The sequence below is a fragment of the Xiphias gladius genome, chromosome 22, assembly GCF_016859285.1.
Source record: "Xiphias gladius isolate SHS-SW01 ecotype Sanya breed wild chromosome 22, ASM1685928v1, whole genome shotgun sequence".
In the NCBI taxonomy this organism is placed as follows: Eukaryota; Metazoa; Chordata; class Actinopteri; order Istiophoriformes; family Xiphiidae; genus Xiphias; species Xiphias gladius.
In genome coordinates this window covers 20,029,480-20,049,025 of record NC_053421.1, presented here as the reverse complement: position 1 = coordinate 20,049,025, position 19,546 = coordinate 20,029,480, and the positions used below count along the sequence as shown (strand labels likewise).

At 39.4% G+C, this 19,546-nt stretch overlaps 1 protein-coding gene across 1 annotated transcript; it reads right to left on the bottom strand.

The window, feature by feature from the left end:
• Positions 1 to 3,121: 3,121 nt before the first annotated feature.
• On the bottom strand, positions 3,122 to 19,432 carry gsk3ab (glycogen synthase kinase 3 alpha b). The gene is made up of 11 exons (XM_040117578.1): positions 19,305 to 19,432; positions 19,016 to 19,201; positions 12,872 to 13,059; positions 12,501 to 12,584; positions 11,264 to 11,374; positions 8,293 to 8,423; positions 7,807 to 8,011; positions 7,336 to 7,431; positions 6,829 to 7,015; positions 6,591 to 6,668; positions 3,122 to 6,080 (listed from the first exon to the last, which is right to left on the bottom strand). Exons 2-11 carry the CDS (start codon positions 19,188 to 19,190, stop codon positions 6,013 to 6,015), a joined length of 1,323 nt encoding a protein of 440 aa, XP_039973512.1. The 5' UTR covers positions 19,191 to 19,201; positions 19,305 to 19,432; the 3' UTR covers positions 3,122 to 6,012.
• Positions 19,433 to 19,546: the final 114 nt, after the last annotated feature.

Here is a 19,546-nt window from a genome sequence, read left to right as displayed (position 1 = left end):
GTGCAGAGGAGTTGATGCTTGTGTTCACATGCTTGTGTTGTTATGTAATGTCTTTAATTCCTGTGGAAGCAGCTTTTTAAATTTGCAGTAACTTCAAGACAGACCTTGTCTTGGTAATCTGGGAACTGTAGGTCTCCTCACCACATTAACTGCACTCTCTGCCATAGAGAGACAGCTAACTAGGCAGCTAAAGTAAGAGGGCTATATCACGTGAAAGTTAGCTTGTGAGATAGCCGTGGCAAGCCTTAACTAAAACTTAGTTTTAGTTAAGGCTAACTTAGGGTTAATTATTGACTTTCTCCTAGTTTTCCATCTGTAAATGACTGTAAAATGACATTTTGGTAATTTAGTTGGTTATTTCACGAAATTAAACAAGGCAGCAGCTAAATCAATTCATGATGTATGGGACACTAAAGGTAGCTAGAAAATTGATGTGATTTGGTGTGGTTAAGCTATCTTCAAATCATAAGTCAAATGTATTAAATTGTAAATGAATGTATTATATCGATTTCAATATAAATAAACTCAGACTCAGACACATAGAAACACATAAAAACTTTATTCCTGTGAACTATTAACTATAAAAATGATCAAAATAAAGTCAATCGTCTTGAACAAACTAGTTAAAATGATGAAAGAAAATTGAGAGAACACATATTGTTGGTAGAAACTGCAAAAAATTATCCAAAGGCAGACTGCAGCATCTGCATTTCTGTGCGGGTTCTATGGGAATGATTTTTTTGGGTAAAATGATCAGCCTAAAAAGACATAAAATGAAAGCATAACAACCTTTCTTTCATTTTACAGTTTCCTGTCCATCCGTACTTCAGTAGTTACTGCACACTGCCTTTGTAGGGCGGAATAGTAGTTTCATAGTATTAAAAAGTTTTATAGTAGTAAAACATAAGGACCAACTATTTTGCTAATAACAAACAGAAGTCACCAAGTATTGCAGGATTTCTTCTGCCTACACAATTACACTGCCCTGCCAAATCTTTCTAACTTGAACAAGTGCCTTAATATTTTGTAAAGCAAAGTCTGTCTTCAAATTTATCACACGATCTAAATTCGTGCTAAATATCTATGTAAGACTTAAGGTCATGTTTAAGAGCAGAGACCAAGGACTAGGCCAGGTCACACAAGGAAATAGTGTTAATTTAAATGAGCTGGACCTGAGGGGCAGGCTTACAGGTAACCAAGAAATTTTGGTTAAGCACCGGGCAGCAAAGGTTCTGCCAGAGCCTATAAATAATTTCTGCTGAACACAGAGGAAGACGAAAGAAGAAAGTTCATTGACACCCTGAGACTTCATTAAATCCTGCTCTTCTTTTACAGCAGTGAACAGTAGATTCTTGTCTGAAAGAAAAATTGTGCGGGGGAGACTTCCCTGGCTCTTGTTTGTCAGCCATGAAGATATTCAGCCGTATTTGAGATGTGTGCTGAAGGTCCTTGAAGCCACCGGGCCAACTGAGACCTGAATTCAATGTAATGCTCGGATATCTTGAAACAAAAGTGAGACTATATGTCAAAAGAGAGAGATAAAGGCTGAGGGGGAGTGCTACTGAAATGTACCATCAACCCAAAACAATATGAATACCAGCACGTTAACTGTTCATGAACATGCCCCGAACCCTCCCCTCTGTTCACACACCTGATATAGTCAAACTGTTGAAATGCAGGATTTCATCAATCAAGGTCAAAAACATTTTCACTGACATTTGCAATAGCATGGTTCCCATAACAACCCTTCTGATTTCATAATTTCATCCAAACGGGGCTTTCCAGAGTTCACCACTCCACCCGACTCCACTGCAGAGCATAAAGAGCGCTTCATTTCATTAATCCCTTCATGAAAAGGTTTCATATAAAGATGAAGAAAATCCTGACTCATGGCTAATAGGCAAGTTTATTCAAAATCCCGCCATCAACATTCGTGAATTAAATGTGTCCTGCTTTATATTCAGTACATTTTTCTATAAACATTTCTTGTGGGAGAAAGGGGACATTTGTACACCATCGTACACCAAAAGAAACCTAGAAACTGGGTGAAGTGAAAGTACAAGTACTCAAAGCAAGAAAAAAAACAGCTCTTCTTCAAGAAGAAAATGGTTAATGGCAACCACCTTAGCTGAGCACAAAATCAATATTTGTTCTTAAATATCTATGTAAGACTTAAATTCATGTTAATGAATACAGAACAAGGACTGAGTCAGGTCTTACAAGGACATATTACTAATTTATTGTACCTAAGTACAATTTTGAGGCACTTGTACTGTACTTTCCATTTTCTGCTACTTACAACTTCCACTCCACTAAATTTCAGAGGAAAATGTACTTTTTACTGCACCACTTATAGTACTAGTAACTTTTCAATTTCATATTTCACCAAAAAAATCATAATATAAGCTTACAAAATACAATACATTGTTAAAGATTAACAGTTAACAGTGGTTCTCAACCTTTTTGATTTGTGACAGCTTGCAGAAAAACAGAATCTAGCTGGGGGCCCTTGTCATGTCTCAGATGTCTGAATGAGATCGATAATATATATTCCCCTTTAAACTTATTTGATGGGTTAATTTAATAACGGTTTGAGGTCCAAAGAGGTCAAATTATCCAATTTTTCACAAGAGAAACAAAGATTTGAGAAAAGTCCAAAAATTTAATACCCATTTGAGCAACACAAATTTTTTTTTTTCTACTTTCTTCTCCCAATCATTATCTCACAACCCCTCAGATTTATCATGTGAAAAGTACTTTTACTTATGTAAAGAATCTTAAAACTTCTTCCACCACTGGTAAAAACTCCTCAGTACTTAAGTATCATCAATTATGTTCATTATCAGCTTAGTGGTACATCTTCCAAACAAATTTTCAACAAATTGGGCCAATCCTGCAGTTTTTGGGGCGTTCGCCCACTTTGCCTGGGTGGTAATCCACCCTTTTGCACAGAGGACTATAAGCAGCATTGGTACATTTAACTTCGTATTACTGATGTTCTCTTTCTTTGCATACACAGGACAAGTGAGTTATCTATTAACACACTGATATGTCATTATGTTGTGTATCCCCACCGTGATTATTTAAACATGGCTCAATTATTCAGGTGCAATTCAATCATGAATGTGAGACAGGAACAGTTTCATCACTTTATTAATGAGTTTAATTATTTATACCAACAAACAAAAACTGTCTCTCTCCCTCCATCCCTCACTGTTCATCATCTCCTTTATCCAACCGCTCTGTTCCCAGCAATGACATTTTTCCATCAGACAAGGGTGATAAAAGAGCAAAATTAAAACTCAGTGTGACAGATCAGAAGATGGAAACAAAAACACATTTTGTCAGCTCTTCATTTAGGAAAATACAGAGAATAATGTCCATGGTTTGCCAACACACACACACACACACACAAACACACATACATTCCCTGCAGCTGTGCTCAAGAAACTCACCAGGTATCTGTGAAACATTCATACTGTCAACAGGTCAAACCTGTTACACTCATACGACAAACAGCAAGGGAAAGCAGGAGACGGTCGGACACAGGAGATGATACATGTCAATGGACAGATTCATTGTTCTCCTTTCCTCCAGACATACACGCATACACCCACACACACACACACACACACACACACACACACACACACAAACACACAATCACACACACAGTGATCCAAGCTCCCTCCTGACACCACAACCCCATAGATCCAGAAGTTTGTAACATTCACTTCCCATTGAAGTTAAATGGAAAACTGTTGGCTGTTGTCCACCTGTTGGCTAGCATGTGCAGCTGTATATGCACTGATTGAACAGCACTCTCCAACATCTGGATCTGAGTACAGTATCTTGGATGTGAAATTGTTTTGCATGTGACTTTTGTTGGACTAAAATTTGGAATTTAAAACAAACCAAAAAAAAAAACAAAAAAAAAAGCAAATCTCTCAATTTTTACCACCCCAGTGGAAAAGAAAAGATCCCCCCACTCCCACCCCCAAAAAACACAATACAATAAATAAAACAATTATAACAACATTTATGGGGGAAAAGGGAAAGCTATGAAGAGAGAAATGGAGGGAGAGAGAATAAAAATGAAACATTTTGTTCTGTTTTTCCCCTCGTGAACCAGGGACTGAAATGAAATCGTATTTACAGACTGAGACTGAGACTGAGGATAAACAGTCCGGCCGCTGCTGCACCGGTCTACTAGAGAAAAAAAAATGACAAGAACAACAATATAATAACAATTATAACAAAAATAACAAAATAAAATAAAAGGTACTTGATATTTACAGTTTAGCAGTGAAAAAAGGAGGAAAGAGGGGAGCAGAAGGCAGAGGGGTGAGGGCAAAAAGGAATCAGGGGGAGGCTCCAAAAGCTGTTGGGTTTCAGGCGTTTGAGCATCATTTCTGGTCAGATTATTACTGATATTAGTGGAAGTAATATAGTGTGGTCAACTTGGGCTGAACATGCACATTTGCGTGCCGGAAGAAATAAACTAGTCTATGCCGACAGTGGACCGTTAAGCTGCGTGAATCATTCGAGATCAGTTCCTACCACCATTACGGGATGAGAAGAACATGATATGAGCATCACAGGCAGGCTGTTTGGGAAGGGGCGAAGAGGGTTTCAAGAAATGTCTCACACACAGCAAACAAAATTCATTCACAGAGTCAACCTCCTGCACAAACAGTAACTGTATATACTAGCTGACATGACAATGATGAGCCAAGTGAGCAGTGAAAGCAGCCAGTAGTCTCTCTGTACCCTCTGCACCCGATGACATTCGTCAACATAATCAAGCTGATATGAAACATAACACTGTAAAATTGACATAATTAATGAGGTGACTATTCACCCTACAGTGCTAGACAACTGTGTTTATGACATTTGAGACATTGAGGCTTCTGTATTAGATGCACCTGGAGCCCCACACCAACGACTCCCTCTGTGTGAGGTTATGTTCACAACTGGACAGTACAAATAACTCACCCCTTGTCTTCCCCCCTACTCTCTTTGGAGATGTGCAATACTCACTTGAGAATCAACATGAAACACTTGGATTCCAGCTTAAGCTATGACAACATGAATTTATACAAAGAAAGTCAAGACGTGTGAAGTCTGCTCATATAAAGCTCCCTCTCAGTCACATAAAAGGCAGTTGAGGAGCTAATATTCAAAAAGAAACAGTAAAGACAGGCTGTGGTGCCCTGCTCTGTAATAAAATTTAAAACCACCTTTTATCTAAAATTACATGGACAAAATTAGCCAGTATCTTCTGTCTGGTATCAAACTGGGAGATTTAAAAAAATTCTTCAGATTTGTTCACCACTGGGCTTGGTGAACTGACAATACTTGAGTTGAGTTCAGGGTAGTAAATGACAGAGAAGCCACTAGTCTACACAGTGGGTTGTACGATCAAACACTATGTACAATACAGGTGTGCCAGTTTTGACCCTACTAAAGATGATTGTCAATATTAGTCAGGCCTTACATGCGGCCCTCATTCTCAACTTCATAGCCAATCAAGACCCCATTCAATGGCACCACGGCCACACATAAAACTAGCTAATACAAATAAAAAGAACATAAAAGGGATAAAAGTCAACTGTTGATTATAATACAGAAATCCACACATGTACAACCCCCCTCCTCATCTCCCAAACATCCTACCAAACCAATGTTATGTTTCCGTATTGAAATAAGCCAGACAAAGGGCTCCCCTGGACTTAAAACTGCAGCTTACATTAAGCCCAAGCGTGGCTACCTAAATTTCCTTAAAAACAACCCACATCTTCCTGAAGCTAGCAGCCACGGAAACACTTTCTAGTGGAAATGGTTAACATTCAGGGTAAAAAGCAATGCTGAGTGTTTATGTGGGTGTGTATAGTTTTTTTTTTTGTATTTCAAGGGTTTGGAGCCATTTGGAAGGTTGAGAGGGAGAAGAGCAGAGGAAAGAAAAGGAAAATGGGGAAGACAAAAAAGAAAGGATGACAGAGGGATGGATGCTCAGGTGCTGTTGTTGATGGATCCAGGTGCTGAGCTGGGTTGGGCGGTACTGTCTGACACACTGCCCTCTGCAGGGAGAGAGAGGGAACGCAATTGTAACAATCAAAAACAATCTCACTGAGGGAGTTCAGTCATGTGTTTTGATAGATCATTCAGTTTTCATAGTTTGAAACTATCCATTGTGTGACTACAATGGGTTTCTTAAATGTTTTTTTTTTAGAATATATTAATACTGGTAAGAAATTTAGTCTATTGTCATTCAGTATTTGCACTAAAGGTAATTGCAGGGTTGGATTTCAAAAATAGGTAAGGGTTACAGTTTAGACTTAAGTTAAACTAAGGGTAAGGGTTATACAGGTCAGCAGCAAAAAAGATATTCTGATTTCAACACTACTTTTTCAGTTACCAGTGGATGATCCAAATTACCTGTAATTGTTTTGTGCATTTTCTAGGACTCTAAAGACAAACAGCATAATAAAAATTGCTAATAAATGAATAGATAATGCCACTTCTCAGTATGCTCTATCAACAATAACTGTAACATCAAAAAGAGGATTCGTTTATGTGGCCAAACATACCATGTGAGGCAGGTGATGTCTGTGCACGAGCGTGAGGAGGAATGAGTGTGGAGTTCAACTGGGGCTGGATAGACAGCTCTGTGAGAACAGAAAAGACAAATAAATGTTTAATTACACATAAAATATTATAGGTGAAATGGCATGACAACCAACCATGAGCATCTAAGCGAAGGCATTGAGATGTCAAATACAAAAAAATACATTGTGACAAAAATGAATGGCAGGGAGGCAAACTGACCAACGGGACTGAAGTTGAAGAGGAGCGGCAGTTCTCGTCCGCTGGGCAGGCGGGTGTTGGGCTGGCGCAGCTCATCGAAGAAGGCGTGCGCACATGCCTCTAGAGGAGAGAGCCTGGTCACCGGCGTGTATTCCAGCAGTCGAGAGCAGAGGGCAATGGCCTCTGGTGGGGTACGAGGCTTAAACACCTGACGGGAGAGAGAAATCTAACTCAGAAATTTAGGGTTCTGTATTGATACAAAGAGTCAGTCCCACCAAAAACTTGTTTTAATTTGTTTATAAAAATCTAAGACCTATTCTAGCTGACAAACAAAACACACTAAGTCTACTTACATAAACCATCAAATTTCAGTTTCGCACAACCTGGGTCTTATTTTTGTATTTTCCTATGACATATTTCTTATCCAGAAAAGAGCAAAAAAGCTGTTTCAGACACCTGTAAATACTAAAATTGAGTGCGTGGATAACTGCTATCCAGCATTATTGTACTCCAGTACTGTGAACATACCTTTGTCCAAGGGTGTGCTTTGATCTGTGGGAATTTGAACTCTGTGTAGTTAGGGTTCATCTCCCGGATCTGCTCCCTTGTTGGTGTCCCCAGAACCTGATAAACAAGGGTGAAAAGTTAATATTAATTCATATTAATCACAATTATTGGCATGTCCTGCATGCCTGTGACAAACAGGGGGAGGAGGGATTGTTAGTGTGGACGATAACACAAATATTCTTTGTTATAGAGTGCGCTCCATTTAATAACACCTGTATTTAAATTTCAGTATAAATGTGTTTTGTTGTGAAGTAGGACTTAGGTAATATTTGGCCCTGAAAGGGTGTTTCTTTTTCCATAGTTCTTACAAATGCAGTCTCTTGACTCTGCCAAAACTAGTTTCAATTCCAAACTTTACACCTTGTCTCGCTCATCTAGTGGCTTGTGCTATTGGTTGGCTTTCCTCCACTGTTTGTAGCATCCTTACTGTACCTTGATGATCTCTACTAGCTGGTCCACACCACTGTCCCCGGGGAAGATGGGCTGGCCTAGCAGCAGCTCAGCCAGTACACAGCCGGCCGACCAGATGTCAATGTTGGATGTGTAGTCGGTGGCACCAAAGATGAGCTCTGGGGCACGATAGTACCGTGAGCAGATATAGGACACATTTGGCTCCCCCCGAACTAGCTGCTTAGCACTAGAAGGTGGAAATGAAGCAAAAAACAAACAGGTTCAGGATCAGTTAACACAAAATCTTTCATTTCTCAGTTTGTTTGTTTCACAAAACATGGAGGCGACAGAGAGGTAGGGAGGTAAGAATGCATGTGACAGATACACAAAGACAAAGTCAAGACTGAGAAAGAGATGGCTACACAAAAAGACAGCCAACTAAACATGCATGCTGAGACAGACGGTTACAACAATGGAAAGAATGACAGAGACAGACAGACATGTCCAGAAGCAGTGTCTGTTACTGACCTGCCAAAGTCACAGAGTTTGAGGATGGCCGTCTCTGGGTCCACCAGGAGGTTCTGGGGCTTGATGTCTCTGTGACACACGCCCTGGGAATGGATATAAGCCAGACTGCGGAACAGCTGGTACATGTACACCTGAGGGGGGACAGAGAGGGTTGGCAGAATGCCCGACCGTGTTTAACAACAGAATCATACACATATTCCAAGAAGAAAAGCAAAAGAGCACGTGAGGACAGCCCAAGTTCACTATAAAATTAAATTAAATTTAAAACTTTTAAAGACCTTTTTAATATCCAATAGAATGCAATTTAATACCCATTCAATGATCACTGCCAGCCAAAGTATGAAAGTATAATGGAAAACCAGTAAGGGTAATATGTCCCAGAATTATAAAAATTTTCCAGTACTTTCCAGTGGTCTGTAAACCAAGGGGATGGATGGATAAAACAATTAAAAATGATTTATTCAACTTCATTGCTAAAGCTGACACTTGTCTGTCATGAGACAATGAGCTTCCTACCTACTGTAGCTAGCAGTAGTGACAGTGTTTGCTACATCACTGACTGAAACTTCACAAAAAAAGGACTGGACAGCCTCCGGCAGAACAATCCACTGTCACAACAGTCCTACTTATAGTTTACAGATGTATAATATCTCCCGACAGCCTGCAATCAATTACGATAATACTTAATAACGAACATTACTGCCTACAGTGGGCAAGAGAATATATTCAAGATGTTTGTTAATTCAATTTAAGACATTCTAAGACTAATACCTTCAAAGACCATTTTTTGAGGAAGGTGATTTCAATGTTTTTAAAGACTTTTCAAGATCTGCAGTTACCCTGTCAATTAAATTCACTGTATAAATTAAAAGTTATAATGAATAACCAGAAACCTAAATTTCATTGCCATTTCGTCTCTCCCTAGTCTTGTGTCACCTTAACTGACCTGAGCTAAGCTTGAGTCAACTAAGGTGGCAGCGGTTCCAACCTGTGGGTTGGGACGACACCATGGGGTCGTAAGATAATGAACGTTATAGGAAAGAAGAAAAATATTGTTCTTTTATAAAAATGTATATCCATGGTTCAGACTTTTCTTAAATATTTGCTTATTTCTAGTCACAATTTGTATACATACGTAGACCGCGTGGTGAGAAGTCTTCAAGTAAACACTAACCAGGAAGGTTGGGAACCACTGAGCTAAAGTCTAGCTAACCCTAGCTGATGATTACTGTGCTACAAATATAATATCTGGATAGTTTACTAAAGAATATTAAAGGGCAATATAATTTATTTTCCAAATGTAGGGGAACACGAGTGTTTGTCTATATAGATTTTCTTCACTTCTACATGTTCCCTAATTCGGTTTTCTGGTTCACTGTGTAGGTGCGTGATGAAAGAAGCATCTGTATGGTGTCTGATGCAGCCTGCAGTGGCATGTTTCTACAAAAAACACAAGGGTGAAAAACTCTCCCTGGAGACGTATAACTTTCCTCATCCGACTCGTCTGTCATTTGTCTACACATAGTTTGCACCCATTTAATGTGTCCGTGGAATGCAGAATTTAAGCATCTTAATATGAAATCACTGTTATCACCATTATCATCATTATTACCCACATGATGCAGTGACAGCAGGCCAGCCACAGATAATAAAAATGATTCAAGACAAGATGACTGATGGATGAGAGATGATGGTTAAAAACGGGGCAGAGAGAGAGAGGGAGAAAAGGAGGAGAGGAGGAGAGGGTTTGAGGAAGAAGGAGTCAATGAGAGACAAAGTAAAAACATTAGACCCAGAAGGCAGGGAGGAGGAAAGGACCCCAGACATGCTGTGACGGAAGTGTGTCGCCGGAGGAAGGAGGGATGACAGAGGAGAGAGAAAGGGGGAGAGATCAGTATGAATCTCAAAGCCACAGGGGAGCAGCAGGCTGACGTAGGGAAATGGGCCATGAGACAGCTATAATGTCCTCTGCTGCTACAGACACAGTAAACACACAAACACTCTCCCTAAAATGAACACCCGTTTAGAGAGGGTACCAAGTGTATTGCAAACACATTAATTCCCATGGGGCCATCTTTCCCTTTTTGCTTTCATAATCCTTAAACAGTGAGCTGTCTGTGAAAAAAAAATGGGGAAATGCTTGGTTGTTTATTATATCCAAAGGCAGTTACTGAACAAAATTTTACTTTATTTCCTCTGAATTTCAGTCAAAAATTGCATAATAACTGATGAGACTAAATTCAAAAGACTGTCTGAAATATTTAAACCAAACCCTTTTATAATTTGACACACAGAGAGAGATAATGACCTACCATGGAAACCAGTGACTAAGTATGATTGTAAAAAGTACAAAAGTACAAATCAGACCCATTAGTCCAAGTGAAAATATCAGCCATATTCCATGTCAGAGTTGGAGATTATGACTTAAGGTCATAAAGTCAGTCTCATCTTTTTAGAATTAAATATTTACAGTAGTATACTTCAAACCTCGAAAGCAATGAGAGCCCAGATTTCTGCAAAAGATGAACAATTCTCCAGCTTGTAAGAGCACCACACGAAGGCAATGCTGTTTGAGGGTCTGGATGTTAGGGTTTCCCAAAAACTAATGAATGGAGCATTTAAGTTCCAGCTAAAATGCATTTCAGATGCATTAATCCTACACCGCTGCCAAAGTGAACTGAGACAATGTCCACTTAACCAGCTTTGAGATAAACAGACAGGGGTGAAAGCAAAACCTCTGTAAACATTGTGGATTTAACGTAACAAGTAGTAGTTGAACAGACAAGATAGTATTAGTTTCTAAGATGACAACTGCCCTTTTCACTTATAATATATATACAGAAATGAAGTGTGTCATCCCTGAATAATTGAGCTTGAATTAAGATTTTGATGCCTGTGGTGGTGTGGTGAAAGCAGTGAAGGGACAAACATATACCCAGCTGTGTGTGTTTGTTTTTTTGTGTCTACCCACCTTAACATAGATGATGGGGATGGTAGTCTTGGCCTTGTTGAAGTGCCGAGCCACCCTGTACACTGTCTCGGGGACATAGTCCAGCACCAGATTCAAATACACTTCATCTTTCTGGAAAGGACGAACAACAGGAAGAAAGAGAGCTGTATAGTTAAAAGTGGAAAGTGACGTCTAATCCAATACAAATCGAAAGTTATTACTTCACAAAAAAATAAAATAAAATAAAAAAAATATCCCGGGCTATGAGCATAACCTACACAACAAACCAGTCTAAAAAGATATGTTGGATTGGATATAGGATAAGTGAGTAACCAAACAATAATAACTTTAGCTATAAGCAGTGATTTAATATATAACTGAAGAAGGACAATAAGAAAGAAATGAAATATTTAGCTTATACTTTGCACTTATTATTTTAAATGAATATTTGCTGCAAACAATGACTAAATAAACAATTACAGTTGAGCCCAATGACATTGCAGTTACACTTTATAAACAATAAAACACATCTATCATCATGAGTGCAAACACAGTTGATTAGCCTGCTATTATAAATATTACAAAAGTACAATGAAGTGTTAACATTGTTTGACATGAACACAGGGGAGTATATATCCAGGCTTGCTGACACCAACGCAGTACTTAGTTCATAAATCATAAAGTCTTTCATTATGAAATATGATATATACATTTGTACTCTTTACAGAGGTGGAGTGAGAATAAACGAGTTATACAGTGATTCTATGCTGGTGAGGATACTTTGCTATGCCTGCTATGTCAGATCTGGCATAAAATTCAGTACATGCCACTGTGCATAACTTACAAAGAAAGATTCATCTTGATCTGAGGAATTCAGGGACACAGATATTTTGTTTCTAAAGGATACAGAACAGAATTTATGGACCAAAAGGTCTCGTTTGTCAGTGGTTCACAAAGTCATCAGCTGTAGTATTTGTTGCTCAGGTTGTTAGTGCGATTATACATAAACCTCTCTTTCCTTTCAAGTTTAGGTGATGTAGCCAGTGTTTTATCAGATGGAGGCAACATTTAGGGCAAAAACAAAACTACAACAATAATCTGAGAAATTCAGTGAAAGTAAATAGTTAGAATTCATGTGACAATAAAGTTCTAATAGTCTAGAACATGTCTATGAATTATCCTTGATGCATGTACCATAAAAATGGCTGGGTGTGGAGGCAAAGTGCTCCATCTGGAAACTTGATCCTACTATACACACCTTCTCTCCACTGGAATAGAAGAAGTAACGTAGCCTCACAATGTTGCAGTGGTCCAATTTCCTCATAATTTGCAGCTCCCTATTCTGCGATGAGCAGAGGAAAAAGGAAGGGGAAGAGAAATGCAGAATGTGAATTGTGCAAAAATATAACTTTCGCAGCAAACTGACAAAGTTAATTCAGGGCAGTTTCTGAAGTTCATCGTATTCTAATCCAGAGAGTGAAAGGGTGGTGCTTTTTAAAAAAAATAAAATGAACATTTGCGCATAGTAAAAGCCACCATAACTTTTTCTATATATGCAAAGTTCCTATTTAGACAATGGCATTTTACCTTACTGTAATTATCTGACTGAGTAAACCTATCTAAGCATACCTTAAACCTCTTGTCTTGGAGAACTTTCTTAATTGCCACCATCTCCTGGCTGTCAATGAGGCGAGCCTGGTAGACCACTCCAAAGGAGCCATTTCCTATAACTTTTATGTCTGTGTAGGACACTTCCTGTGGGCGATCGGGGCCCTGGCCGGGTGTGGCTACCACCGTCGTCACTTTGCCACTGTCTCCTGTGGATGAAAGCACAAATAAACCTTATCAGAGAGATCCAGAAATGATCAAAATCTCCCTGTAAAGCAATTCACTGCGGCTTCACGCAAAGTTACACACTGTAGCTATAATTTGGAAATTACAAACATACGGTAATGAAATCAGACATATCATAATAAGCACCATACTTTCCATAGATACAGTGATGTTTAAACATGTAAGAAACCCAGTAACACAACCTTCTCCAGTTTAGCCCTTAAACTAGTGTCCCTAAGGGAGAAAAAGTAAACATCAACAAACTCTACCCCTCCGTTGAATGGTTGTGACCTATGTGGTGGCTGCACAGACCAACTCCACTGGCTGGTAATGAGCCCCTGCTACTTCCACACCACTTTCACCTGCTCCCCTGTATAAAAAACCCTTCACACTGGAGATATGCATATGATGCAGGTCAACTAAAGTTCAACAAGGGCTTGACCCAGACTGCTGCCTTAGATTTTCATACATTTTCATCACAATTGACAGAAGTGTCTACAACATGTCCCCGCTAAAATACAGTATTACTAATGTAATTACACAAATAAATTAATCAATAAAATTAGTTTCAGTTTCCCTTGAAGTCAGCTTCTTTGCTTCACTGGCACCATTTCAGTCGAAATTACCTCAATGTCCCCTTTCCAGTAATATACATATACCCCAAGGATGAGTTGATATAATACCTGCGTAAGAGTCAGTTAAGCACATGGTTGTATTTGCTACATTTTTTTTGCTACTTTAACGTTATAGATGTTGTTGTTATTGAAGTTCTTACAACAGTTTATATAAATTTTGCATTGTGTTATAGGTGGACTAGACTATTTTTATGTTTATATTTGCTATAATGCTTTCTTTATGGGCTAAAGTATATGTACTTTTATTATTTATGACAAGTGACTGTGCCTTAAGGAAGGATTTAGCGTGCACGGGTAAAGAACATTTGGAACAACATGGTGCTAGTTAAATGTAGAGAGGTCTGCGAAAATTTGGATAGAAACAAGCCCTTGACCATGTCACAGTGTGTAATTGTGTGAGATGTAACGTTTGGATGAGAATCAACTGGTCACATAAACCCTCATTCACTGTTTTCCCTGCGTCCCAATGCCAGTGCTTTAATTCACAAAAATATGGACGTTAGATTTAATTAAATGGAACCTGGATCAAAACTAAGATGCTCTGCTAAATCAGTGGCCTTGGAAGAAGGAATGTAGTAAAAACAGCCATTACACCCTGATCACATTATATATAGCTAAAGGGACAAGTTAGAGCTGTAGCGCTTATATTAGAGAACATTTTACATAAAAGGAGGAATACAAGGTGTATGTTTTAAACTACTCCAACAGTGTCAGTGTCAGGCTAATGTTCAACCTTGTGGAAATCAAGCAAAGTGAGATGTTCAAGATCTAACAGTAAATAAGAGCTCTAGTTAGGGTCAAGTAGCTGTGCAGTGTTTGGGTGCATGTGTTGGGTCAAGAATGATTTGACAAACCGGCACCTGAAGCAATGAAACCAGGAGAGGAAGAACTGCGGAAAAGAGGCCCATTGCCAAAAGGCTTGTCAGAGCCTGTGATAAAATTGCATGGACAGTAGCACACCCAGAAGTGCTACCATTTCCTGGGCTTGCTCACTTCGCCTGTCTCAACAGGACCCCTCCTGATCTTTAGTAGGTCTCCGAGTCTCAAAATGGAGTCAGACAATGAACCATGTAGTTCTCTCTCATAAACTGACGAAAAACCAAGATAGAAATTTGGCTTCATCACTTGCTAATTCTGTCTGTAGGAATACATCTACCCAAAACATTTAACGATTTAATAAATTCTAAATTATATTATTATCTCCAATACATTCTCCATTACAAATAAAAACGGTATACTTTTCAATTTGGGGAATTTTCCACCCGAAACTTTTTCAAGGTTAACAGTGAACAGCAGCTGATATGGTATCCACATGATTGGCCTAGATCTGATCTCTTCCCTCAGGTCAGCAGGAAATATTTAGCCTTTGAGATCAGTCACTGTGTGGTTCCTGCACATTCCTGTATTCCAGCTCCACAATACACTGTTCTTCTGTGTTTCCTTTTAGCATCACTTTCACACACTTTTTAACCAAGTTAAGACAGAGGGGCTCACATTAAATATGGAGCAGCTGGGGCATGATAGACCCTTGAATAATGAATGCACAGATGAGCACTCTGCCCAGCTGTCAGTTAATAGATTATGTTTTCTGATGTGTCAATGCAAGTCTGATGACTAAGAGAAAAAGGATGAGCAAAGTGACTTTCATCACACCCACACTTATAAGTAATTAGCTTGGAGCTTTTTTTTAAGAGTAAACCCTAAGCACAATTTTAACCTGATACAATGATCAGCAACTGCATGATAAATTACAACTAGTATTTTTTCATTAGTGGCCTATGGTAATTGTAATGACATCTTGCCTGATTCTGTATGGTGATGGATTTACACTGGGTGTAGCTTTTATCCCTTTAATCTACCCCTCCTCTGCAATAGAAGATGCATCAATTGACCACAAGCCAATCACAGTCACATAATATACTGTTCAGAAAACCCACACCTCAAACCTTTTACAGTTATGTTCCTGTTTCACACCACACAGACTCAAGATGTTGATGCCACACTGCATATAACTCATCGGGGTCATTTTTATGTAAGGTAACATGAGGCAAGGGGTTGCAGAGGCACTAAATACTGACTCGAAGCCCAATGAAACACTGAATTCCATAATTACATTGATGAGGAAAAACGTATTTAATGTGAATTGGTCATATCTAAAGTTGGGGGACGCTGAGTTGGTGCATCTCTTCTCTTGAGCATTTACTTTGCTGTTAATAATAAGGGTATGTGTGTTTGGGTTCAGGCTTTGAAGCCTGGACGGAGGTGACTGGGGTTTTAAAGGGTGCAACGGGACGTAAGGACATGTAATAGCCCACTTTATACTTTTGAAATGGGTAACTAGTAGTAGAAAGATACATTATTATATTTAGGAGTGAGTCGGCCAACTTTTAAATTAACATGGGTGACAGATACAAAGCAAAACCATTATTATTTGATCAGGCTGTTTCTGATTTTGGACATTTTATTTAGGTTAAGTTCCTGTACAGCTGGTTGTTTTAGACTACATGCAACATTTGAGAGGTAGGAATGAATGTGCGACTGATGTTTATTCGGCCAAATGTAAATGACTTTAAATCTGTCATAGGCACCATCCCTGAAGGCTTTGATCATCCAAAATGGATATATTTTCTTTTCCCTCCTCTTTCGAACACGCTCAGTTGGTCTGTCGCCTCTTGCTCTCAGTGATCGCTTATACTGTTTTTTAGTTTTGTCAAGAGACCATTTAGATGTTCTCACTGACATGTTTTTGTTTATGGTGTCAGAGAACTGAATGAGTATGCTACCTGTTAATCAAGACGTTATTCCTTCACTGCTGCACTAAAACCACTGATCACATCACAATTACATGCTGACATGTTGTTTAACAACAGTGAATAGAGGTTAATAATCATATCTGTATTGTGTGACTGGCAGTATTGGCAGAATAACAGAGAGTAGAAGCAGTACAAAGTGGCCTTCTCAACACTGCTGCTGCACAGCATCCGACCATGGCTAAATGGGAAGACATCTTCCTTTTGGAAAAGGTCTGTTTTCCCGATTCACATTGAAATTAAGCCTGGGGTTTTTGGATTTATCCGCTCCAGACAGCTCAGTTTGGGGTGTGAAAACAGCCAGGTAAATTCGTACAAAAGGCCAAGTGGTAGAGATGGAGAGATGTTTTCAGATTTAGCCAATTTACGAGCCGTTCACATATACACATTCAAAAAGCTGGGGCAGCGATGGCTTCTATACATTGTAAATGAGACCTGGCTTTGCAGGCCCCCCCCCCCCGACAATGAGTTTGACAGACTCAAAACGCACCCAGTTACACTACAGAGGAAAATGGAGAAAGGCTCAACTTTATCCAAGTATCCTCTGACGCAGTCCAAGCGAAAGCCAGGCAAGAGCCAATTGTGATCATGTTGATTTAAGCGGAAATCGAAACACAGAGTTGTTGTACTACTCCACTACACTATGAAAATGAACTTTAAACAAAACAGAAGAAAAGCTGATTGTTGTAGTCCCATGCTTCTCTATTCCCTATGATGTGTCTTTAAGGAGTTACTAGAACATAAAAAAGACAAAAGATGCGTGGGAAAAAACTGCCAACATTGTTGGTGTGTCTGACGGTGGCAGATACGTCAGAAATCAGCTGTCCATTTGGAGCCGAGTATGTAAATTACGTGCTCAACACAACACAGCCCCAGAACTAAGGATTCATGAGAGGCCAAATATTGGCATCTACTATTTTTGCATGTCTCATTAGTGTCGATGTAGTCTAAAACAGCACTTTTCCTTGAGTTTCTGCAGGGTCCAGGCACCTGAAACAAGAACAATGCTTTCACTGAGTGCAGCAGGTTCTGAAGACCAACACTAAAACATTCTGAAAACTGAGCAACTGAAAAGGTCATCTCACATTTAAAAGCAATGGCTGGGAATGAGCCAAATCACTTGGTGAAAATTTGCTGATTGGCTGCAGGTGTTACCTTAAGCGAAGACTTAAAGCACAGCAACTCGCATCAATTTAAATCTTTGACTTCCATTCATTTACTTTGTTAGTCATTTCACCTATGGTAATTATCATTTATTAAATAAAACTCAGTATTATTTTCTTGTAAAGTCCCAAACATCTCCAGTTTTTCTGTCCTGTTTTAAGAATCTCATTTGACACAAGAGCTATTTCCTTTGGTCTCTCGCAGTCTGTCCTTCTGCACAGTTATGTTTAACCCTACAGACCTTTAGCCAACTGCTACTACTGCATAGCTACATAACCCCTGAATATTCTGCAAGTTCTTGTCATCACACCAACAAAACCACCTGGAAGGACATTGCCTTGGCAGTCCAGAGTTTCCAGTAGAGGCATCAAAATGGTAAAGAAAGTGAGCATGTTCAACCACTGATGTAAAAGCAGACAGCCTACTGAAGGGGATAATGGATTCTTCTAAGGTGTACAAAGATGTAATTTAATTCAGAACGTGTTCTCCACCTGAGGGTGCTGACACAGCTGCACAGGCAATATGCAAGACACAGGTTTGCCAAACTGTTTCGACTACACTAAGATGGAATATTCTCACTTTCCTAATTTTTAAGTTTCCCTTGGATGGATTTATGTACTAGATCAGTTGTCTGAAACCACGCATTGATGCTTTAATGTGTGCATAAGTGTAAGCAACCTGGCGAGCAGATAGATAAAATTAAGGTAAGGTCAACATTTTCTGGTTAATTAGCAACTGGAATTTGGTCATTTGGGAAATTCTCACTGAAAATAAATTCCGTGTATTCAGGCTACCCTACTGTAGACTAAAGTTATCATAATCTACCAAAAACTATCTGTGCAAGATCAGACTGGACGACGCCTAAAAACTTAAACCCGATCATTTTCAGCCTAATCTTTACAAACGTTAGCAAGCTAGTTAGCTTCCACATCTGATATAGATGACGAAAATACTAGAGCGTCGGCTAACACCGACTCTATTCTTGGGTTACAAAGCAGTAATAATAGTTAGGTAATCTGGCCGGAAAAAAATGACATAAGGTTATTTACCGTCGAAATATCAGCGGCTTAGTTATAGGCTTGCCACCAGCAGCTCACGATAATGTTAGCTATGCGATAAAAGCCCTTGATGGCAGTGGCTCCTTAATGAAAAAACACAGCTAACGTTAGCCGGACTGCTAATTTAAGTTAGCGAACCAGCTAAGATTAGCTCCGCGACAATCATCGACATTAAACACACTCCGCCACATTTCTTTAAAAATAACGAACAACTCGAGTCTTTGTAATAACAAGTAAACTGGGCTTATGATATATATATAAAATAATACTCACTAGGCAGCTTCAAATTCCCAAAGCTCGTCGAGCTGCTTCCAGTGGCTTGTGAAGCCCCAGTTTTTCCTGTCGAGCTTCCACCGGCTACTGCTGATCCGGCACCGGCTGCAGCGGATCCGGGAGCTCCGGGAGGCTCAGCGAATGAGCTGGTCCTGGGCCGCCCGCTGCCGCTCATATTTGTGTGAACTAAAGTCAGGGCAAGGTTGAGCGTTATTAGAAGCCAGACCAGCACAGGCTTAAACTATCTATATGTATTTTAATATACGATATAAATAAAAACTACACTTACAGCGTTCTGTATAGGCTGCCCGTCTCCCCCTTTCTTCCTCTGTAGAACGATGATGGTGGGGGGACTGGGGAGTTGACGCACAACGACGCAAAGCTCGCAAAGGTTGACGGGAAACTGAGTTGTTGAGAGCTCCGAGTCTTTACAGTACTAACAAAAATACACTCATTTGTCAGTTTATTAGGAACACCTAACTAAAACTAATGCAGTCTAATACAACTCTCTCCTTCCTCTTTTTAATTTGT

Excerpts from the sequence above, each read along its gene's own strand:
- gsk3ab (XM_040117578.1), bottom strand. The coding sequence starts at position 19,190 with ATGAGCGGCAGCGGGCGGCCCAGGACCAGCTCATTCGCTGAGCCTCCC. Across the intron at positions 8,012-8,292 it reads AAACTCTGTGACTTTGGCAG|TGCTAAGCAGCTAGTTCGGG; the intron begins GTCAGTAACAGA and ends TCCACCTTCTAG. Across the intron at positions 6,081-6,590 it reads GACATCACCTGCCTCACATG|AGGGCAGTGTGTCAGACAGT; the intron begins GTATGTTTGGCC and ends CTCTCCCTGCAG.